At 45.5% G+C, this 25,129-nt stretch overlaps 1 protein-coding gene across 2 annotated transcripts in view; it reads left to right on the top strand.

The window, feature by feature from the left end:
- The window catches only part of LOC144732882 (uncharacterized), a 295,786-nt gene that overhangs the window by 111,984 nt on the left and 158,673 nt on the right, over positions 1-25,129 (top strand). For both annotated transcript variants that reach the window (XM_078614545.1, XM_078614544.1), the window contains exon 4: positions 12,616-12,708. In XM_078614545.1, coding sequence (XP_078470671.1) covers positions 12,616-12,708 — 93 coding nt within the window. The remainder of the gene's footprint in view (positions 1-12,615; positions 12,709-25,129) is intronic.

The raw sequence follows: 25,129 nt of genomic DNA, 5'->3' as shown, positions 1-25,129 counted from the left end.
GCACACCAGCCGGCAGTGTGGTGTGATTTCGCGTGTATGGGGCTAACCAATTTCTCCGCAACAATTCAATCTCTGCGGCTATGCGGTGGGACAACGTTGTGTGTGTGCTGTGTGTGTACTGTATTTGTGTGTGTACTGTATCTGTGTGTGTACTGTATTTGCTACTCGACAGGCAGCTGTCTCCTTGTGCGGTTTCACGTTGTGCGCCCGTTTCATTTGGAACGCATCTGTCACCACCACCGTGCAGAGAAACCCGTCGGGGGGGAAAAACTCAACACGTTCGTCAGTAACGTTGCCCTATGAAGAAAAATAGGTGACGTTGAGGAAAATGGCCTCTCCTCAGAGCACGTGGAGACGCAGAGACCTATTGGCCTTTTTAAATTCAGTTCGGAGGTCAACGTAGCTCCTCATCAGACCTCGGTCGGTAAAACCTACTACTTTGTGATAATCCAACGGTGTTGATACGCCGACTCCTGCCACGACAACGCGACATTTCCAATGCTGGCTAATAATGCCTGCCTTCGCAGGTGGGGAACCCCTAACCCCCGTGTTTGTTTGAGCCGGGGGTAGGGGGGGGGGGTAGACACAGCACTGTGGCTTTTGTGGAGGATTAATTGGCTGCGCAGCCATCGCGGTGAGCATTTGTCGCCTAAAACCGTGCCACGTGAACCACGTGTCCTCGGCAGCCTCCCCAGGAAGAGGCAGGCAGTGACTGCAAGGCTAAGGGGTGCGAGTGAGTCACTCCCTAGGTCACTGTTAAATCGTTACATTTTGTGTGGATGTAGCAACTCTCCATCCAAACGAAGTGGCCTCAGGGTCTCCAATTAGCCTAGCGAGCTTAAGTCGAACGATGCTGGGCAATGAATATCAATTCGGGGCACGCCACCGATGGCCCATCCTGTTGTAGAGAGCAGCACGCCAAATTGGGCCTTGCAGACTACTGCTGCACATTGATCGCATGTGCGTATGTTGAACTTCTTTCGCACCGTACGTAGCCAACCGTGCTGGATCGGAGGTGTGTGAGGTTGGAGCAGTGGCGCTGTGGTTGGCATACTGCAACGACGAACCTGGCGACCCAAGTTCAATCCCTGGCCGCGGCTACCATCGGTGGCGAGTGATACCTGGACTGGTCCCGTGGCCCATCCTCCCTCCCCCCCATCCTCCACCGCACTCGGCGTTCGCTAAGTGGATAATGTTCGTGTTTACGCCTTAGAGTCGTGAGCTACACAGCGCACGATGATAACCACACACTATAAAGATTGGCCACTCGAGTACCTTTTTGTTGACGATAAAAAGCACCAACTATCATTACAGACGAGCTGACACGCAAACACGTTTGTCCATTGTACGGTTAATGCCTAATCGGCGCACACTTGCGGTTTGTCACGTGACCACTCGGCTATTTTGAAATAAGGTGGTCATTTATGTTATGAATCACACTTTGGGTTTTTGTTGATGTTTTCGGCAGTGGCGTAAAGGTCTATTTACATTCTAGATTTGAAGCTTTCATGACCTCAAGGATCCATACTCTTAGGTTTTTTCGGTAAAGTCACGTAGGTTAAAAAAGAAAACAGGTAAATTAAATCACGACGTTTCGGAGGCAACACAAGCCACCGTCTTCAGGTGGAACCGTCACAGCAAAATGACTGTATCAAGTGAAGACAGTTTCGATTTCAAGCTTCCGTGACTGCAGGGATTCATCTTCTTGGTTCTTTCGGTAACGTCACGTAGAATGGAAATAATAAAATAATATAATTTTATTATGTTTTATTTTTATTATTTTATTATTTCCATTCTACGTGACTTTACCAAAAGAACCAAGAAGAAGTGAAGACAGCTCTAAGAGATACGACCTTATATATATTTACATGTTTGATTTGTATATTTACGGGTGCCTGCATGCGTAGATATTTTTTGTGCGCTTGTGCGTACAGTTTTGACTTAAAGGTTTCTCGTGACTGTAGGAAGGTAAGTTCAAAGAAAATACTGACATTTAAAAAAATACGTTAAATCAACAGTTAATTTTGATACGAACCTTTCACAAACGTTATGCACTGAAGAAATTTAGTTTTTTTTTTATTCAGGACAGACGGACTAACAAACTCACACTTAAATTTCGATTTAAAGCTTTCATGACTGCAGGGATTCATCTTCTTGGTTCTTTCGGTAAAGTCACGTAGAAGGGAGGTGCCTCGAGTGGCCAATCTTCACCCCTATTCCCTCCCTTTGTTGCTGCTAATCCTACATAATGCACGGGCATAATATGGCTTTGAAAACCCCCCGCCCACCACCTACGCATTTCACAAGTAGTGACTAATCCCATATCTGCATTTCCCATAAATATGCTAAATTCCTCTTAATATGCAAATTCCTTTATCAAGGCGCTCTTCCCCCTCCAACCCAACTTAAATATACGCTTCCAAGCTTGGTGGTGTTCATTCAGACACTGGCTTTCCGACAGACCTGTTCTTCACCTGAGGACGGCTGCTTGCGTTGTGGCCGAAACGTCGTGAGAATTATTTTATTATGTTTTATTTTTATTATTTTATTATTTTCCTTCTACGTGATGACTTTACCGAAAGAACCAAGAAGATGAAACTCACACGTGCCCCACGATAGTATCGTGCGGCTTATAATGACGATTTACATTCTTCGGTGGGGCGAATCGCATTGTGAAATTTTCACGAAGCGTTTTCAAACGACGGTGCGTGTGAGCGTGTGCGTGCGTGTGCGTTCTTAACACTGGAATATTCTTCCAAGTTAATTGCTTTAACGCTGCAGATTACACCGGGCGCATTTCAGATGTTATTTTTTTTCTTGCAATTAAATGCACAAAAAAAAATCCATCGTGCTTCATTTCGCAAATAAAAGCGTAATCAGTGGACTTAATTACAAATGTTGATTAATTTTCTTTTGACAAAGTTAACGCCATCGATACCGAATTTCTTCTAAGCATTTTGCATTTTGGACCTCGGTTATTAAAAAAGAAAGTAGATTCGAGGCCCCCACACCAAGCAAAAAAAATCAATAGACATTAAACCACAGGGTGAGGCTTACACTTAAATGACCTAAGGGCAGATACGATTCAGCATTGAACTCCAGTTTGGTGACACTTTCTTCAAGCAGGGCTCCCGAAAAGCATTACGTTCTTGTGTGTGACGTACGCGTCTGTTGAACTTCTTTCGCGCCGTACGGTAAAACAAAACCGCACTACTCGAAGGTGCCGGTGAATTTAAATGGCAAGTCAATGTGATTTCCCTGTTGCATTGAGGAATCGGTGCCCATCTCCTGTGTACGGCCCTGAGCAAGTGGTGGAAATTCCACATTCCTCTGGCGGGGAGAGCAAGTCTCCCCAAAGGACAACCACTGATAACTTGCCCATAAAGTGGTACTCATTTGATCAACCCCAGAAGATCAATGGCTCGGGTCAACTGCAAAACCTGAATTTGAACTCGCAACCTCGCGATGGCAAGCCGCGAACGTTGCTGGTGAGCCACTTTATGCAAATTAAACTTCTTTCACACCGTATATAGCCAACCATGCTAATCAGGGGTGCGGGTGAAAGACAAGAAATGAAAAACACAAAGAGCAGTTCTAAAGAAAAGAGTTTTAAATCTAGAATTAGAGAAATGCATCGCTCCAATGCCTTCCTTATGTCAGAAGGAAGAGCGTTCCGGACGGCCGCAGAAGCGCTTCTAAAAGCGCTCGATGCGGTGACCGTTTTTGTTTGATGGCCACCCGAAAAGAAAAAAATTAACTAGTAAAAAAAAGTTTTTCACTATAAATCTTTTATATGCGTGGCATCGGTTTTATTGTATTATTCATTTCTGTTTTTCTTGAGTAAGAGTTTCATTTTTATCACATTGGTATTTTAAATTAAATATGAATTTTTTTTTTCCTAAAAAGTGGAAAATTTTGGAAAAAAATTGTCACGAAAATAAATTGTCACGCACAACGAGTCTGTGTGCAAAATGTCAGCTCGATTGGATCACGGGAAGTGGGTTAAAAAACGACCGAAAGATTTGCACGGTCGTAAGCGCTCAAGCAAGCAAGCAAGTGAACTTAATATAAAGGATTTTAAAAAAGCCCTCGCTCCTGCCTCCACAGTTTTCAGTGGTCTAGATTTCAAAGTGCACAGCTCCAGGCCCTTCTGCCAGCGGTGGCGTGAGCAGGCAGTTTCAGGGCTGCGCCTTTCCCTCCTCCGTGTCCCCTTCCGACTACGTACGACGCAGTGCGGGTGCTCACCGTCGCGTCGTTGCGAGTCAGCTCTGATTGTGGACCAATCAGTGTCAAGGACAATGGCAATATATTATCATAGTGTGTTTTTTGTTTGCATTTTGACTGCAAGTATTGTGGTTAATGCAGACATGAATCATTGTAAAAAGGTTTCAGTTTTGTTGCCAGAAAAAACGGGGAAACCCCCTATTATTATTTCGTGTTCTACTTATGCCCCCCCCCCCCGCCGCACCCCCCAGCTGGGAGGGCGTTCAGCAGAGGTCGCAAATGGGTTTTGATTGCTTACCCGTACCCGTACCCGGCCGCACCAGGGTCGCAAACAGGTACCCGTACCCGGCCGTACCCGTACCCTACCCGTACCCTGCCGGGTATCGGGTAGGGTACGGGTATCGGGTACCCGATTGCGACCTCTGGGATGAAGCAATGTTGCAGGCGCGGGTGGGTTGATTCTAGGAACTTGAATTGTGAGAAGAGACAAGACGTTGGGAAATGAGTGACAAACGGTGACTCACCAGTGACTCACGGCCTACCCGTACCCGTACCCGGCCGCACCAGGGTCGCAAACGGGTACCCGTACCCGTACCCGGCCGGGTACGGGTAGCCGGGTATCAGGTAGGGTACGGGTATCGGGTACCCGGTTGCGACCTCTGGCGTTCAAAGGTCCCCCCTGGGGCCGCGCTCCGTGACGTAGTGGGTACACGGTCACGTGGTGGGTACACGGCCACGTGGCTGCCGTGGGCAGGTTTCGCCCAAGTGGGGTGCAATAAATTTGGCCGCTTGCGCTTGGTAATCCCCGGCAGAAGGTTATTAAGGCAAAGAAAGCCTGAGTGTGGATATATATGCGCAGCTTAACGATGCCGGTATTGCGTTCAGAATGGGAGTTATTGATCTCGAGTTACACTCTTAAGATTTAACGACGCTAAGATTGCTTTAGCGAGCAAAGGTGTCCGTTGCTGTGTGTGATCCGTCTGTGGCTTATGGAGGGGGGGTGGGTACATGATGGGTTTTTATAATTTACAGCACTTTGTCAATGAACTGCAGGATAAAGGCATTGTTTTTTTGTCCCTGCGGGTTGGTATTTGGCTTGTAATTAGTTCTTGCCATGACGCTGTTGCTTTGTTGAGATGCTTTATTTGTAACGAGGGGGAGACCTGGGGCCGGATGGTGGGGATGATACTGTCAGGGCAGATCTTGTAGGTCGCGTGTCCCCACGTGTTGCAAGCTGTAGAATCTGGTGCAGGGTTGTGGCATCAACCGCTTTGCCCACGAGCACATCGAGGTCTTTTTAAATCCTTTATATTAAGTTCACTTGCTTGCTTGCTTGCGCGCTTACGACCGTGCAAATCTTTCGGTCGTTTTTTAACCCACTTCCCGTGATCCAATCGAGCTGACATTTTGCACACAGACTCGTTGTGCGTGACAATTTATTTTCGTGAAAATTTTTTTCCATAACTTTACACTTTTTAGGAATTTGTTTTAAATATTTAATTACCAATTGCTTAATGGTGGCAGGCAATCATCTGACCCATAGGTGGCAGCCATCTCAAGCCAGAGGACGAGAGGACTCTAGCCGCCACGCATATAAAGGATTTATAGTGAAAAACTTTGTTTTTACGGGTTAATTTTTTAGTTTATTTGTGACATTCCCATATATTTTGGTGACCATACATCAAATTACCCAATGCTCTAGTGCTGACGATTGCACGCCAGACTGGGCATCAAGGGCGTCCTTACAAGTTGCATACGATTGCAAACGTGTGGACTGCTGTATGTGTGTACATCTTTATTGTGGGGAGCGGTAGTGTAGCGCTTAGCGCTTTGCGTTACGAATCCGGCGACTAGAGTTCGATTGCTGCTCGCGGCCAACACCAGTGACGATTATCTGAACCGGTCCTGGACCTCCCCTAGGTCGACTCAGCCTCAAATGAGTACCCGCTGCGGTATGTAAACATCGCCACTGGGGAGACAAAGACGGCCGGGCGTGGTGCTGGCCACCCACCCCCTCGTGTTGCCGTGCCGGCCTTCATAGGTGCTCGCCAACAGCACTTGCCCCTACAGTCTGTTCAGGCTATACTGGGGGAGGAAGGAGGGGGGGATGTTTTTGCATGTATTTCTGTCCTGCGTATACTTGCAGCTCTCTGGGAGGGAATCGACTGCTGGATGAAGGCCTTCACGTGCCTTTGCGGTGCCGTTCGGTGTTGTCAGAGAGCCACGGCGCTTGCCGAATGTGGGAACCGTAGACTCCGGAGCAATGGATTTAGCCGCACTGCCATCTACTGCACGCCACCACACGGCCGAGTATTGGTCCCAATGAAATGTGCGGAATGAATTTGCGGGGTTATCCTATATAGACGTGCCATATATATGGGTTGGAGGGGGGGGGGCGGCGGCTTTGGTGGTCTTTGTCTTGGTACAATGTACGTGGCAGCGTACATGTTACGTAGGTAAAAAAAATATAATATATTATTTTATTTTATTATGATTATTTTTTTTACGAACGTGACTTTACCGAAAGAACCTAAGAGTATGAATCCCTGCAGTCGAAAAAGCTTCAAATCTAGAATTATCGTACATGTTACCGCTACTATGTAAACGTGGCACCGATGCAAAAAGACAAAGATTCCCCCATACAGTCTTAACAGATTTTGGGGGCAATTGCTGTTTACGAGCACCGATAAAGGCCGGCACGGCACACGAATGGGTGGGTGGTGGCCAGCACCACGCCCGGCCGCCTTTGTCTCCCCAGTGGCGATGTTTTCACACCGAGCCAGGTACTCATTTGAGGCTGAGTCGACCTAGGGGGAGGGGGGGCCCAGTTCCGTTTCAGATCATCTAATCGCCCTCTGGTGTTGGCCGTGAGCGGGAATCGAACTCGGGCTCCCGGGGTTTCGTAGCCGGTGCATCGTCGTCGCCCTCAAATGTTCTCCCTAACGATCGTGTTCATGCAGGTCTCGGTCTCGAGGCGTTAATGAGTAAAAAAAATGCAATTACTGTCGGCTTGGGCGGGAGGGGACAACAGTTGCCAAATGTCCCCCCCCCCCACCTTGATCCACGCCGAGCACCACTCAACCCGAACCCCCCCCCGCCCCCCCATTCCCATTATTCACCAAAGGGATGGTCGTGACACATTGCACGTGACGCTAATAGGCACGGTATGGATTTTCGGAGGGCTGTGCATGTCTGATGGATTTTTAAGCAAAATCCCGTGCACGCGAGCCCCGCCCATTTTGTGTGACACCCCAATTAGGGACGCGTTCCTTTTAGGTTGTTGTTGTTGTTCTGTTTGCGCGTGGCTCTCCCCGTCGCCTTTTGTTGCTTCAGCAAAGCAATGCGCACAACGTTTGCTATGGGGCCGTTCATAAATGACGTCACGCACCTGCGTGGGGGGGAGGGGGTCAGACAGTTGTGACGATGTGTGACATGGGGGGGGTGGTTGAGAAATGTGACGTCACATCAAAATGCGCAACTTTAAATAAATATAGACAACACGTTCTACTTATTATTGGTTCTTTCGGTAAAGTCACGTAGAAGGGAAATAATAATAAAAAATTACATAAAATTAAATTCTCACGACGTTTCGGCCACAACACAAGCAGCCGTCCTCAGGTGAAGAAACAGCTGTCGGAAAGACAGCGTCCTAAGAAACACTGCTGAGCTTGGCAGCGTATTTTATTAAATATACTTTGTAATAAATGTTTTCTCCCACAACATCAGAGTGCAGCGCCACATTAAATACGCACTACAATGACAATAGTTGAAAGCGATTTGAAGCATGTTTTATTTTCAAAATGGAAATATGGTTTTGGGGGGGGGGGGGGGGGCAGAGCTTTGTGACGTCATATTTGAGGGGGGGGGGGGTCTGACTTTTTGTGACGCCGTGTGACGAGGGGGGGGGGGGTCAAAAATCGTCCAAAATCGCGTGACGTCCTTTATGAACGGCTCCGGTGTTGCAATTTTCACCTTGCCACGTGAAATAAGAAAGTGGTGAATATCCATTCAGGATCGTGCAGCGAGTACCAACATCTTAAAAATACAACACGGGGGTGGGCATCTGGTGAGACGATCAAACGATGAGCCCTACCTTCTCGTTCAGCTAGCAATGAATACCTTTTCAATTTAGGAATATGAAATGATGGTTTTCACAAAGTCACCAATTCTACGACTGCATTTTTTCACTAATTGTCGCGGTGAACTTACCAAAAATGGATGTATGCCATGTACAAAATGTACTTTGGTAAATGTTAATTCCATTTGTATTTTTATCGCCCTGCGTTGTAACCGTTAGATGCCACTTCTCGAAGCTGGCAGTACCCCAGCGAATTAAATCGTCAGACACGTGGTATATTTGCCACGGCCAGGAAAGGCCATAATTACAGTAAATGTTCCAGCATCTGCTTGTGTCATTACACCAGGCCATTTAACGTCACACTAGCCCGCGCTATAATGGGAATGATTACAATTTGTTACTGTAACTTAGCGTTAATTTTGTTTTGCAGCTGGTTAGATCCATGCCAAGAAGGGACTTAATGTGTCAAGAGGATCCTGCGATTGTATTTTTTTCTTTTTATATCGACTATATAGGATATTTTTTTTTCGATTTAAAGCTTTCGTGACTGCAGGGATTCATCTTCTTGGTTCTTTCGGTAAAGTCACGTAGAAGGGAAATAATAAAATAATAATTGCTTTATTATGTTTTATTTTTATTATTTCATTATTTCCCTTCTACGTGACTTTACCGAAAGAACCAAGAAGATATATAGGAGATGTGAAATATAAGTGATTGTGAAGGTTACTTCACAAATTCAAGTGAAACCCATTGCGAGACTTCAACAAAAATAATTAGCGTATCAGTTGCTTTATTTGTGACTTTACTTTGCAAACGTTCATTTTCTGTGTATAATCTACGCGTATATGACACCAAAATATGTCGAAGCAGATGTATTTATATAATCAGTTTTCAATGCACCGTTTAAAATATCGCATTTTGAGCTCGTAAGACGACTCAAGCTTAGTAAACCCTCTCTATCCGCGAGGGTTACCTTCTTGCAAATGCTCGCGAATGCAGAAACCTTGTGCCCATGGTCAAAATGGGGTTTATGTTCCTGATATGAGTGAACATTGGAGGGGGGGGGGAATTATAAATGAAAAATAACAATGACGAATATAAATAATCATTCATAAAGAACAATGTTCTTTTTGTATTACCTTTGATGATGACGATGATTTGACGACCACGGAAGCGATTGTGATTACTCCTTCGGGAAATGCAGGTGTTTAATAACAACGCACGGCTGTTATATCGTTAAAGTCACATAGATAGGATCAAAGAAAATAACAAAAAACTACGACGTTTTGATCGCAACACAAGCGGGTCCTGATGACGACCGCTTGTGTTGCGATCTAAACGTCGTAGTTTTTTGTTATTTTCCTTGAACCTATCTACGTGACTTTAACGAAAGACGTTAACTACCTCGCCTGGTATACAGGAGATCGTGGGGTCGATCCCTAACCCTGACCCCTGTATATTTGGAAGTTTGCATGTGGCTTGGATTTTTCTCGAGATCCTTCGGGTTTTTCCCTCCACTTTTAGAATCAACGTGCGTTTAGAGGAATTTGGCTGCTATACATTTCCCCATAATAAGCCACTTAGTTGAGCTATCATTTGTGGTCGCTTCTGAAAATGAGCTATATAGCTCAGTGGGCTTTACCTTGGTACATAAAAAAATTTGTTTAGTTTAGTTTCAGTCTCCAGTGCACAGATGGCGTGGCGATATTATCCCATGTGCCCGAGCAAGATGGATTGTGGCATCGCTGGACCGCGAGTAATGGCGTTGTCATGAGGTGGCTTTTACCCAGCAGTCGATAAAATACAGCTGATGATGATGATGATTAGCTCTCACTATTAATATGAGTTCAGATGATTCTTATCTGCATGCCAGCAGGAGGATAGGGCGTTGACGTGGCAGAAGTTCACGGTTCCACTCCAGTGGGCAGCCCTGGTTATTGCTGCTACGTTGGGTGCATTGACCGTAAATGACGACAATACGGTGGCCCCGTACGCCACCGAATGGACGTAAAAAGATCCCGTGCTGTCAATGGTAAGAGCTGGTCATTTTGCTGGCGTTCAGGATCCACATTTTTATTGTTGCAATTTGTTTTCAAATTGCATCACAAATTACTCAATTGGGATTTTACACAGGACAACGCTTCTGGTCCCCCTGCTGGCCGCAGACTCATGCCACAGTTCACGCTAGGAAATGTAGACTCTATCCTGGCCTATTAAACTCTCAACCTCGTTAAACAATATTAACTTCATCCGAGCAAACCTGGTCAAAATGTATGATCCAGTTTGTTTGCATTCATTCATGAGTGCACACATCACCAATAGACTGTGTATGAATAAAGCATTGCCGTAAATGTAGTGCTGGCACTCGATCTGTCACGTCTCACATTTACATTAATTCGCAGGCATTTTCAGAAGAACGATCGCATTGATTTAATAATGCCTTTCCTGTTCACGTAGCGCATCATAACTGCCTCATTAAATTGATTATTATTCGTATATATTTTTAACATCTGACTTTCAAGCAAATGCACTGAAAAACCAGTGAATGCATCACAATTTTACCCAGGGTGTGTGTGTGCGTGTGTTCATTTACAAATAACATCAATTTATTTGCTTTTATTCATTAAGTGTATTGTAAATTGTGATTTGCACAAATAACATTTGTAAATTGTGACTTTCACAAGCAACATTTGCAACCGTGGCATCGCGTTCCTCACAAGAATTAACTTGATCACGCCTTCACAAGCGGTCATTATTGTCTTCAAAAAAACACTCAGTTTTTCTTTTTTACAATCAAAATGACATTTTCATTGCTTATTGTTCAGAGGGCCCGTTTGATGCGCGCACGATGATTTACGCTTTTCCTTGGTCTTGTTTGAAAGCCATTTTCTGATAAGGGACACCTCCCCAGTTTGAAATGGAGCTTTGTACAGAGCGAGATAGGGCCGCATCCATAAACCATGTGCACACTGGGCTCTCATTAGCTTACACTTCAATGTTGCGGAGGTTACGCCAGTGTTTGATATACTGTATACGGACTATAACGACATATATATAACCGCGCAAGGTGATACAATCGATATAATCTCAGCACCCTTTGAGCAGCATACTATTTCTAGCATCTCTCATACACACACACACACTCTGGGATGACACTTAGATATATCTGTGAACCATTTTAGCCTCCTACTTACATTAAAATACAGATAAGGCTTTCACAGATATGAAGTATTTCTGTTTTGCCTTTCCTTGATGTACAATGTCATCCGAGCCAAAGTGTCGGATGAAAGGTTATTACGCTTAGAACTGTATGGATTATGCGTAATGTATCGATTATTGTTTTTATCCATAGAGATTGATTTCTTCATGTGACGTGAGACAAAATACAGCGAGGCCGATAAATATTGTCAACTTACAATTTTGAAGAACACATTTATTGTGGAGAAAATGTCAATAAGCTCGCTCTGTAACTTTACTACTGTTGGAATATACTGCACTTTAGATTCGATGGTGGTGTTTATTCAGACTTTATAAATGTATCTTACAAACACACCGTAGTTGGCTGAACCGATATCGTGTAATGTTTGAAAATCAATTCCTTATAAAAAAAAATGTCTTTATCTGAGCGGGAAAATATTGGACGTTAACGGGTGCCACCGTAAATGAACTGGCATTTTGTTTTTTATTATAGAGATTAATTACTGGATAATACGTGGGTTGGTAGGTTGAGAAATCGAGGGTCAAATAATGGCTTGATGGCAGATTTTGTCCTTCCTCCACACCTCCAATTAGCGCAGTTGGCTACTTACTGTGCGAAAGACGTTTAATATACGTACATACAATAACAGCATAACTTGGCTTGACAACATCACGGTGTATCAAGAGCCCATTAAGAGAGAATATACTAGATGTTTCAAAATGTGAAGACACGAGTGAGTTTGGATTAAATATACAGTAAACGTGAAAACTAGCTTACGCTACGATGCACTGCCTAATAACCGTGACCTTGCCATTAACCGTGTGAAATAAATACACCTTATTTCGGGCTTGCTCATCAAGCTAATTGCCTTGCCCACGTCTCTTTTTTTTTGCGCACGCACTCCAAAAACTCATCCGAGACGGTCCAATGGGGATGCGTCCGTCCATTGTGTACCTAGCACACTCTATAGGTCGGGCAGTAAACACACAAGCGTTGGAGGAGGAGAGGGGGGGAGTGTGTGGTTACCTTGGAAACTGTCCATCCGTGCTCTCTTGAAAGTGAGTGCATCGCTTGGGTGGCGGTGTGTGCCACTCGTGTGTGTATGTGTCTACAGAGGGCATTGGAACTGGCTTCATCTCGAGCGCAGAGTCTTGGACCACGAATTCTGCCGAACGTCAGGGCCTGTCGTACTATTCTTCTCCGTCCGGTGAGTCTCTTGGTCGGTGAATGAGCTCACGCCGTGTGCCGTAGTACAGAGTTGGCCTGATAACTTTAATCTACATTGTCTCGTGGTTGTTATTGTTTGACTTGCATCCCACTGGGATTTTTGCACACGGCGTTGAAATGCGGTGTTTTTTTCTGGAAGACTTTGCTGTTTTTTCCCCCAGGATTTTTCTGTTGCGTGTAGTCACTTTAAGATGTTTCTTGTTCATGTTTTTGTTTTGTTTGCGGTTGCACCAGAGTCAAGAGCCGCATGGCTCACAGGGTTATGCCTAATAAATGAAAACTGAAATGAAATGTTCAGGTCAAATGAGTCGGTATCCTTCGCCGAGATCCTCGGTCCGAAATCTGGATTTCGTAGATTAGAGGTTTAGATTTTCAGCTTTAGTTTATTTCATGAGGAAGGGCTCAATCAGCTGTCGGGTTTTCTTTCATGCTCGTCCTGCGATTATCTACTCCTTTTCATTTTAACCAGGTGTAAGGCCCACTGAGCTATGTAGCTCTTTTTCATAAACGACCTGTCCACAAATGATAGCTCAACGAAGTGGCTGATCATGTGGAAATTTATAGTAACCAAATAAAAGCGGTGGGAAAACCCAGAGGACTCTGATAAAAATACATCCGACCATGGGGATAACATACAAACTCCAAATATACAGCAGCAGGCGTCAGGGTCTGGATCGAACCCACGACCTCCTGTATACCAGGTGAGGTAGTTAACATCTCACCAAATATATAGTTATACAGAACAGATATTAGTTTCAACCACCCCGTGATTAAATCTGAGTTTTTAAGTTTAAGTGGTTATCTTCCCAGTCACCAATGGGTGCACAATAATTATCATTTTAAGTTTGGCTCATCGCTGAATTAGGCCTATTGCAACTCTGAGGACTACATTGACTTTGGTTGTCATTTAACGAGCACTCCTTAGTGGGGCACGTGGGAAGGGTGCACCAATTGATCAACTTCACTTTGCAGGCTTTACGTTTTACGTGAAACAAAAGTCACGTAGATAGAAACAAAAAATAATAATAAGGGAACACGACGTTTCGGTCGCAACACAAGCGTCCATCATCAGGTGAGGACGGATGCTTGCGGTTGCGGTTTTAACGACACATTTATATATTTACGCGATCTAACCCACAAAACCTCTTTTATAGAATGTTATTTTTGTCTCGCCACATGACCAGGTATCTATTGTGTAACCAGGTGCCTGTCGAAAACGGGCATGTATTTCCCCGTGCCATAATAAAATCTAAAACCTAAACCTAGTGTCGGTTAAGAGGCCTGTTGAAATCACTGTGGCTGTACATATGATGCATCCTCTTACTGGCGTGGTCTATTGTAGCTGATAATACAATCATGGACGGACAGGGGGTCTGCTTCAGCACACGAAATATGAATACTCTACTCCATGAGCATATAGGCCTGCTTGGATCAGATATTTTCTCTCATCAGCTTGCTTAAGCACACATTCTCTGCATCATACTCTTAAGTTTTTCGGTAAAGTCACGTAGGTAAAAAATTTAATTAATAAAAGTAATAATAGAAATAAAATAATAAATCACGACGTTTCGGAGGCAACACAAGTCTCCGTCATCAGGTGGGACCGTCACAGCCAGATTTACTGTCTCAAGTGAGAGAGACTTGTGTTGCCTCCGAAACGTCGTGATTTATTATTTTATTTCTATTATTATTTCTATTATTTTTTATTTTTTACCTACGTGACTTTACCGAAAAACCTAAGAGTATGAATCCTTGCAGTCACGAAAGCTTCATATCTAGAATTCTCTGGATCAGTTTTGACTTTCTCAGTTTCGTCAGCAGCCGCGTGTGCGTGTGACCCTTTTGTGCTGGGTTCTTACCTGACTAATCAGCCTACTTTATATTTTCTTCTGACGTATGGCAGTTGTAATGTATGCATGTACATTGAGCTTATTTTGCACCTTACGTAGGCAACCGTACTAATCAGAGTTGCGGGCTAATGATGAGATGTTGAGTTTGTTCGAGCACCACCGCTAAGATAATAGTCACGACATTTTCCATACGAACGTTCGTAATCCAGCGTGTTGTTTCTTCACATCGTGGCTTTTTCCCCCCAAAGTTTTAACTGAAAGGCGGCAATACACAATGCTGCCTGATTTGTTTCTGTTACTTTTACGTGAAAAACACGTTCGGCTATACCTGGACACAGGCAAACAATGTGTTGGACGGATCATCGTTACTTGAATATAATTTTATATATTGCGTACGTCGACATGATGTTGGGGGGAGCTCTCGATACCAATGTCGAGGGATGCTGGCAACGACGACAAGGCTCCAGGAGTTTAGAGATTTCGTGTCGTTTTGCCGTTCCTCCTCCTCCTCCGTTGGAGGAGCGCAGACTGCAGTGGTGTTTACGCCACGGTCCGTAGGGTTACAGACCGTGGCACCACCTGTGTTTCATGTTTTCGTTACCTCAGATACAACTAATACCATCATCAAGGAGGTAAGCGATGATACTGGTAGGAACCTCCTGGTTACACCAGCCCACAGGGGATTATTGTGTCCGTCCGTCCGTCGTGCAGGGAGGGGCTGGGTGGGGAGGGGAGGGTGGGGAGGGGCTGGGTGGGGAGGGTGGGGAGGTGCTGTGTGGGGCTGGGTGGGAGGGGTGGGGCTGGGTGGGGAGGGGCTGGTCACCCCGTGGTGCCCTTATAAAACTCAACGTTTAACCTACTCACGCCGGCTTGTGCCCGCCCTCACAGTCGGCCATATTTGCGGAATACACCACGCCGCCGTTGACCCTGGCTATTGATCGAGCAACCCAACGTTCCTACCAGCTCCCTCCGCAGGAATGTGTTAACGAGGAAGCGGACAGCGGAGCGCGAGGAACGCCACGAAGAGAGAGAAAGAGAGAAGGGGGCCGCATCGTGTTGGGGCGGTAGTTGTGTTTTAAATTATTAATAAGGGGGTCCCTGAAGGATGATGGCATGGCGTTAGCGTGCGTGCCACTGGAGTCGGTCGTAGCGGATTAATTATTTTAAATTAAATAACATATGTTTAAATAATTGTTTATGCATTTTTAAAATATTTTTTCAATGAACATTTGTCACGTATGTAAAAAACATTTTTATATGAGCCCGGTAAAGAGCACGGGCGGCAAGGAGGAGGGGACGAATGTTCTGCGGACAACAGAGCCCGGGGCCAGGGGCCTACGGGGCAGGAGAACGGGAAAGGCGGTCGGGCTCACTGCCCCCCCCCCCCGCTACTCATGCAGGGAGGGGGCAACGATCGGAGGGGGAGAGGAGCGAAAAGGGGGGTCGGGTGGGGGGGAGCGAGTGCTCGTGGGATAATGAATAGTTCGATTCGTGTCGCCACCGGCAATTTCTAGCAGGAATTCAAGCTGATCCACTCTAATGTGGATCCCAATTTTCCCCATAACGATGCCGCTGAACGGAGCATGGCACACTTTGTTTGTGGGTGACTGAACCGAGACCCCAAGCGTGAACACGAATCGTATCTAAAACTGATTTATATTTTTTTAAGCATCTGATTCCGTCTCAGAAAAGGGAACGATGACTATAAATGGGCCTTCAGTTTGAGCTGAATAAGGTAATGATCGATGTATCTGTTTGATTGATTGCCTGACACGGGAGAGTTATTATTTGGTTCTTTCGGTTAAGTCACGTCTAAAGATAAAATAATAAATTAAATAATAGAATACGACGTTTCGATTGCAACACAAGCAATCATCATCAGGTATAATGAAATAGCGACATAATATCTAACCAGAAAACTATAGACAGACATATTAGCAGACAGATATCACCAATATACATAGCGAGAGCAACACAGGTAACAGAGAGGGGTGATCGTCTCTGTGGGGTGGCCTTAAATAGACAGAGGGGGGGGGGTTAGAGAAAAAATTAGCATATCAATGAGTGGTCCACAAAACGTGGTGCTGCAAGTACGATGGCACGGCAAGCAAGCCTGAAAATCAGGAGAAAGACACACTAAAATTAAATAACCTAGTAAAATATTGTGTGTTGACCGACCCTCTGTGTTGTATTACATTACATTTCGATATTTTACTAGGTTATTTAATTTTAGTGTGTCTTTCTCCTGATTTTCAGGCTTGCTTGCCGTGCCATCGTACTTGCAGCACCACGTTTTGTGGACCACTCATTGATATGCTAATTTTTTCTCTAACCCCCCTCCCTCTCTCTGCCTCCGCCCCCCCCTCTGTCTATTTAAGGCCACCCCACAGAGACGATCACCCCTCTCTGTTACCTGTGTTGCTCTCGCTATGTATGTATCTTGGTGATATCTGTCTGCTAATATGTCTGTCTATAGTTTTCTGGTTAGATATTATGTCGCTATTTCATTATACCTGATGATGATTGCTTGTGTTGCAATCGAAACGTCGTATTCTATTATTTAATTTAATTAATTATTTTATCTTTAGACGTGACTTAACCGAAAGAACCAAGTAATAATTCCTGCAGTCACGAAAGTTCTAAAATTAAGATTGACACGGGAGAGCTTTTGCATGGTGGCAGAAAATTATGGCATTGGCGTTTGTCAGACTTGGCCAGTGGTCGTATGGCGCGGAGACGGAGCCGTATATTAACCCACCAACAGGCAGACGTCCGCGTAAAGTCGATCATCAAACGATGGTGGGAGCAGCTTAGGGGCCGTCCATAAATGACGTCACGCACCTAGGGGGGGGGGGGCAGACATTTGTGACGAGGCGGGGGGTGAGAAATGTGACGTCACATCAAAATGCGCAACTTTAAATAAATATAGACAACACGTTCTACTTAAATATACTTTTTTAATAAATGTTTTCTCCTACAGCATCAGAGTGCAGCGCCACATTAAATACGCACTACAATGGCAATAGTTTTATTTTATTTGGGGGGGGGGCAGAGCTTTGTGACGTCATATTTGAGGGGGGGGGGTCTGACTTTTTATGACGCCGTGTGACGACGGGGGGTCGTAAAAAATCGTCCAAAATCGCGTGACGTCATTTATGAACGGCCCCTTACACGGTGGTGCTGTGATTGGTAAAGATCCTGGTAAAGAGGACAACTCAGCCTTATCATCTCCCTGGGGGGGGCAGGGGGGGGGCAAACACAATAATTGCCGCACTGACTTCCAATAGTGTAGCGATGTTAGCGCAGGCGTGGACGGGGGAAGTCTTTAGTGATTGTCTTACGGAGACACTGGCCCACAACCGTGTGGAATGTGGAATGTCCACGACTGGCTGAGAGCCGTCAAGAGAGACGTGAGCTGCTGCTGCTTGCTGCTGCTGCTGCTGCTTGCTGCTGCTGCTTGCTGCTGCTGCTGCTGCTGCTTGCTGCCTGCTGCTGCTGCTTGCTGCTGCTGCTTGCTGCTGCTGCTTGCTGCCTGCTGCTGCTGCTTGCTGCTGCTGCTGCTTGCTGCTGCTGCTGCCTGCTGCTGCTTGCTGCTGCTTGCTGCTGCTTTCTGCTGCTGCTTGCTGCCTTCTGCTGCTGCTTGATGCTGCTTGCTGCTGCTGCTGCCTGCTGCTGCCTGCTGCTGCTTGCTGCCTGCTGCTGCTTGCTGCTGCTGCTGCCTGCTGCTGCTTGCTGCTGCTGCCTGCTGCTGCTTGCTGCTGCTGCCTGCTGCTGCTTGATGCTGCTTTCTGCTGCTGCTTGCTGCCTGCTGCTGCTGCTTGCTGCTGCTGCTTGCTGCTGCTGCTTGCTGCTGCTTGCTGCTGCTTGCTGCTGCTGCCTGCTGCTTGCTGCTGCTGCTTGCTGCTGCTGCCTGCTGCTTGCTGCCTGCTGCTGCTGCCTGCTGCTGCTGCCTGCTGCAGCTGCCTGCTGCTTTCTGCTGCTGCCTGCTGATTGCTGCTGCTGCTTGCTGCTGCTGCCTGCTGCTGCTGCCTGCTGCTGCTGCTGCAGCATTGTTCGTTCGAGCATGGGAGCCACTTTGACTTCTGGGTTTGAACCGAGTGATCGAAATCCCTCGCTTTGGAGAAAAATACAAAATAAATCAAACGTCATATTTACTCCCCTGCTACTTCAGCTGAGGTTTCCATAGAGACTGTTTTGCTCTCAGAGGGCAGCGATAAATGGCCTTGGTGGTGAGCCGAATATCAGCGATCTCCTCGGCGGACACTTTAGTGGAAAGGTCTCTAATCCGTCCGTCCTGACTCCCCTCCCCCACCACCCCACCCACACAAGCTTTGTGGACAGCGTGGCCCCCCCTGGTGGCTACCCCCCCACCCACCCACGCAATCCTCCCTTCATAGGACTCGTGTGTGCGGTGCGGGGTGGGGGGCGAGTGCGGGGAAGAGCAAGGCGGTGGTGGCGATTCGTTTTTGATTGAAGCCATCATCGAGGAGGGCGACGATTTCTGAAAGTGCTCAGCGGCGAAAATGGGAACGCAGCGCGGAGCGAAAGGCTCGGTCCTGCAATAAATTGGATAAATCTTATTCAAGCTCGCCTTCTTCCCCCCCCCCACCCCTCCCACAAGATGCCACTGTGTGAAGAGCAAATCTCCAATGACGAGTCAATACATCGTTCCTGTCTGAGGAAAGGCCATTGCCTGAAATATTAACCAATTCATTTTTTTTCTTTCTAATGATGAAGGCGGTGAGTTTCATCGAGAGGCACGGTTTGATTCCCAGTGAAAGCACGTGAAACATCACCCACCCTTCGTGTTTTTTTAAATTATTTGTGTACCTTTCCTTCCTCTATCCCAGTGGTTCTTAACCTGGGGGTGCACACACCCCTTGGGGGTGCGAGATGCCCTTTCTGGGGGTGTAAGACATGGCCAGATATTTTTGGAAGGCAAATCATCGAAACGCACATTGAGCACGGGCACATAAGTACAACTACTTTGTTTAATCAAACCATATTCAAATATGCTTAAATGTCCCCCCTAATATATTGCTATAAAAAAATTATTGCTATGCAATGTAAATGAAAATAACAATTTGCTAAACCTTGGCCACAATATCTGGACTTGTCTTCATATAAATCAATGCATAGACATCTGCTTATATGATTGTGGCTATGGCTGTACTTTATTAATCCCTAATCTCTGCCATTACATACAATGAAACAAGAAATGGTAAAAAAAAAAGTAAAAACAGAGCAATGTAATACAATACACTATTAGACATTATTGTCAAAAAGTTTATAAAAAAGTCCATCCGATGTGTTAGTGAATTTTTTTTTATTTTGGGCAGGAAATGAGTTTTAAAATGTAGATATTTTTCTGGGTTGGGACCCCCAGACACCCTGGAATATTTGGTCCCCCCCCAATGTTGACTCCATGGCTACGGCCTTGCATCAAACCCTATGTATTTCTTAACATTCGATACTTTTGTAACGATTGCGAATCAAAGGGGGGGGGGGGGGTGCAAGGCTGCAGTAAAGGTCAAGAACCGCTGATGGTCTATTCCCTATCCACCCAGCGGTAGCATTGGCACGCTCTTGGAAGTCAATCGGTGGCCGAGCCATGGGTGGTAACGGCCACGCATCGCGACCGAATGGCCTCGACACAGAGGGAGGCCGTCCCTCTGCAAGGGAATCGAATCCCTGTTGGTGAGACCCCGGCCCGCCCTGCCTTTCATCATCGCTGAATTGAATTAACTAGTCAATACGGCATTGCCGAAGTTAACCTTTTACTCCCGCAAAATTTTTTTATTTCTAATTGTGTTAGCGGATTCGTGCCGTGAGATGATGGATCCATTGGGATATCTCGCAGAAGAGTGAAAAGCTCCACGCTAGTGGAAAAAAAAGCTTCACTCTGAGTAGCCTTCGGGTGACCTCGAAACCACGCAGTAGGCGACAGCTCCTTCCCACCCGCTCTGCCACTGAGAGTCCCGTTCATCATATGAGAGTCAACCTGATATTTGTATTTCTCAGAGCTGGAATTTCGCCACATTTTTTTATACAGTCATTGGTGACCATCCTCTCGCTACTCTTGAGAACCCTGGACCTAACTTAACTTTTTTTTTTATTTTACCAGGTAAAGGGCCACTGACCTATACAGCTCTTCAGAAGCTGGTCACAAATGATAGCCCAATGAAGCAGCTCAACACGTGAAAATCTATAGCAGCCAAGTCCTCCAAACGTGTGATGTCGATTCTGAATCTGGAGGGAAAACCCGAAGGACCCAGAGGAAAATCCACACGACCACACGGAGAACATGCAAACCCCGAAATATACAGGCGTCAACAGTCGGGATTGAACCCATTACCTCTTGTGTACCAGGCGAAGTAGTTAATATCTCTGCACCGCGGCACGCCCTTAGGCAGTGGTCAGCTCAGCGTTCTGACCCCTGACCTGCCCGGCCACCTAATAGACTGCAGACCTGACCCTTGTACGCATAGCCACATATTGACATCCTCACCACACTGATCGTTTTGAGGGTGCTCATTCCACGAGAACATCTCTCATCAAGCTTAACAAGTACGAAGTGGTACTCACCTTTGTTGGACGTCCTGAAGCAATTGGTGGAAATTCCACATTCTTGTGGCAAGTGGGGGGGGGGGGGGGTAGGTAAACCTCTCCATTGGACCGCCGCTGCCAATTCCCCACTAAGCGGTAGGCATTTTATTCACCCTGTAGCAAAGCAATGGCAATACTTGGTGTAATTTGATCAAATTAATGACGTAAATATTCTTACTTAAAATAATAGGGCCAATGCCGCTTTTGCTTTAACACACTAGTTCGTTTTACAATAGAGATACGTCGTCGCAATGGATTCTGGGCTACATCTTCTTGGTTCATTCGGTAAAGTCACGTAGAAGGGAACTAATAAAATAATAAAATAAAACATAATAAAATAATTCTCACGACGTTTCGGCCACAACGCAAGCAGCCGTCCTCAGGTGAAAACCAGGTCTGTCGAGGCGACAGCGTCTGAATGCAGACGCTGTCGCTGTGAGAATTATTTTATTATGTTTTATTATGTTATTACTTCCCTTCTACGTGACTTTACCGAGAGAACCAAGAAGATGAATCCCTGCATTCAAGAAAGCTTTAAATTGAGATTCTGGGCTAGTTACTAGGATTCCATTGATTTTAGTGACTGTAAAATGTGATTACAAGGCGTGTGTTTGAAAACAGACTCCACTGTAGTGGGTCATGGACACTGGTCGATCCATAGAAAGTCTGGCCCTCGTCATAGCAATGTGGAATGGTCTCCACAAACGCGAGACTACTAACAGAGATAGCCATCATACGATGCACGTGGGGGGTGAGGGTGCTTTTAACCTGCTCTGGAGTCATAACGCGGTTTTAAATTAAGCCAACGTGAGGTCGGTGTGACATGTCATCTTAGTCCAATTACGCCGTGATTGTTAATCACGTACGCGGTGTGTACAAATACAACCACCCGGCATTACATGTCAAGTAACAAAACATTCCACGCATTCGTCAATGACGCTGCCTTGAAACGGAATATATGCGATTATCGACGTTTTGGCCAAATGTCCTTTCCCCATATCAAATGTATTTGCCATACATTTTGTTTCCTTTAAGGCCACACATTGGTTGCTACTGAGGAATTTGTTGAGTTTTGTGTTGTTGTTGTTGTTGTTTGTGCTTGTGCACCACCGCCAATGCAGCAGCAGCAGCAGCGCTGGCATGAAATAATGTTGATTAATTTTGAGTCCGAAAGTCACAACAACGGGGCCTCTTCAGCGCTGCTGCTGCTGCTGCGTACGTTTTCCTGTAGATGGGGGTGGTGGTTTGGGGGAAGGGCGCATGGTATCGTCTTCAGTGTGTGCACATTGTCAAATCAAATCAATCGTTATATCGCGAAGTAGGCATCAGTGCAGGAGTGTACAAACAACAATAATGAGAAAGCAAAACCCTGTCACGACCTCAGAGTCAACACCACACACTGTGCAGGAACGGCGCAACGACACGAACTCTTAACTCCTAAAGCCCCTCTCGTCGTTGCCAGCAGTAGACCTCCATATTCTTAGGTTTTTTTCGGTAAAGTCACGTAGATAAAAAATTAAAATTAATAAAAGTAAAATAAAAATAAAATATTATTTTATTTTTATTTTATTTTACTTTTATTAATTTAATTTTTTACCTACGTGACTTTACCGAAAAAACCTAAGAATATGAATCCTTGCAGTCACGAAAGCTTCAAATCTAGAAGCAGACCTCCACTATGGCATCTCGCTCCCGAACATCTTGCTGCTGATGCTGCCGCCGCCATCATGCACGACAAGAGCGAAAGACATGCAACAAGCTTGAAATTTGGCATATGGGCAGCTTCCAGACTATACACAATGCAAAAAGTATAAAAAATATAATTTTGTATTTGGGGGGGGGGGGGGCGCAATAATGGATATATTTTGCACGGCAAGTGAGCGGTGATGTCACATCTGTGATGTCACATCTGTGATGTCACATCTGTGATGTCACATCTGTGATGTCACATCTGTGATGTCACATCTGTGATGTCACATCTGTGATGTCACATCTGTGATGTCACATCTGTGATGTCACATCTGTGATGTCACATCTGTGATGTCACATCTGTGATGTCACATCTGTGATGTCACATCTGTGATGTCACATCTGTGATGTCACATCTGTGATGTCACATCTGTGATGTCACATCTGTGATGTCACATCTGTGATGTCACCCGCACGCGGTAGCGTCATGCAGTGTGTCTGCTGACGTCACGCACCCCCCCCCCCACCCTCCGCGTAGGCCGTGTGTTAATCCAAGACAAGAAACCAAGTCTCGGGCGATGCCGGGTAGTAAAGTTTGTTTAAATATAAAACGTCTGGGTGGAGCAGTGGAGCGGTGATGCCATGGTTTGCGCACTGCGATATGAACCCGGTACCAGAATTAGATTGCTGGCCACAGACGATCGTTTATCCGATAATGTGGATACTTTAAAATCTTGTCTGGAAACACATCTTCTTAAGTCAGTTTATTCTATTTAGGGGTTGTCCATAAATGACCTGGGGGGGGGGGGGGTCAGACATTTGTGACGATGTGTGACGATGGGGGGGGGGGGGGGGTGAGAAATGTGACATCACGTAAAATGCGCAACTTTAAATAAATATAGACAACACGTTCTACTTATTCTTGGTTCTTTCGGTAAAGTCACGTAGAAGGGAAATAATAAAATAATAATAAATTTACACCATAAAATAAAATGCTCACGACGTTTAGGCCACAACGCAAGCAGCCGTCCTCAGGTGAATAAACAGAGCTGTCGGAAAGACAGCGTCCTAAGGAACACTGCTAAGCTTGGCAGCGTATTTTAATTAAATATACTTTATAATAAATGTTTCCTCCCACAACATCAGAGTGCAGCGCCACATTAAAAACGCACTACAATGACAATAGTTTAAAGCGATTTGAAGCATGTTTTATTTTTTTTGGGGGGGGGGGGCAGAGCTTTGTGACGTCATATTTGAGGGGGGGTCTGACTTTTTGTGACGCCGTGTCACGAGGGGGGGGGGGGGGGTCAAAAATCGTTCAAAATCGCGTGACGTCATTTATGGACGGCCCCTTAGCTTCTCTCTTGGCCTTTCCTTGTCCTTATTCTCACGAGGCACCTTGAAACACGAGTGGAAGGCGCCTTACAAATAAATGTAAATTATTATGAATTTAACATCAGTGGTGCATGATATCTGAACTTAGAGACACAAGCCATGAATAAACGTAGGGCCTTAAGAGTGGAGATCCAGTTGTGTGGCAGTGTGGTTATCATAACTTTGAAATCCCGGTCAATAGTCAGCTCGGCTTAAGATCTCTCCGTAGTTGATCGATTCAATGCCATTTGTGAAGACGTAGACGGCGATCATATAAATATATTGGCTCACGTCATGGGAATGTGCAATTTCCATCACAGGCTCAAGGCCACCAATGGAGATGGGTCACCCCTTTTTCGCAATCGACTGATCTCACTGCACTGACAGTTAAGACCATTTATACGTAATAATAATTTACGAATTTATCCAGGAAAGCCACAACCGACCGAGCCTTAAGGACTCTTTTTCAACAGGGTCCTGCTGCATTGGATTTTTAATATTATATTTGTTGAAACGCATTTGAGAGCGTGCGATGCGGTGACTGTTTTGTTCAGTTTCAGTTTATTTTCAGTTTTCAGTTTCATTTATTAGGTATAGCCCTGTGAGCCATTCGGCTCTTGAATCGGGTGCAACCGCAACAAACAAAAAACAAAAACATGAACAAGAAAACATGTTAAAGTGACTATGCGCAAACAGAAAAAATTAACCCGTAAAAACAAAGTTTTTCACTATAAATCCTTTATATGCGTGGCATCGGGGCGGCTAGAGTCCTCTCGTCCTCTGGCTTGAGATGGCTGCCACCTATGGGTCAGATGATTGTCTGACACCATTAAGCAATTGGTAATTCAATATTTAAAAAAATTCCCTAAACAGTGTAAAATT

The sequence above is a fragment of the Lampetra planeri genome, chromosome 44 (genome assembly GCF_965212315.1).
Source record: "Lampetra planeri chromosome 44, kcLamPlan1.2.h2, whole genome shotgun sequence".
Lineage (NCBI taxonomy): Eukaryota > Metazoa > Chordata > Hyperoartia > Petromyzontiformes > Petromyzontidae > Lampetra > Lampetra planeri.
The sequence above is the reverse complement of the archived record's forward strand: the minus strand, read 5'-3'. Positions and strand labels throughout refer to the sequence as shown.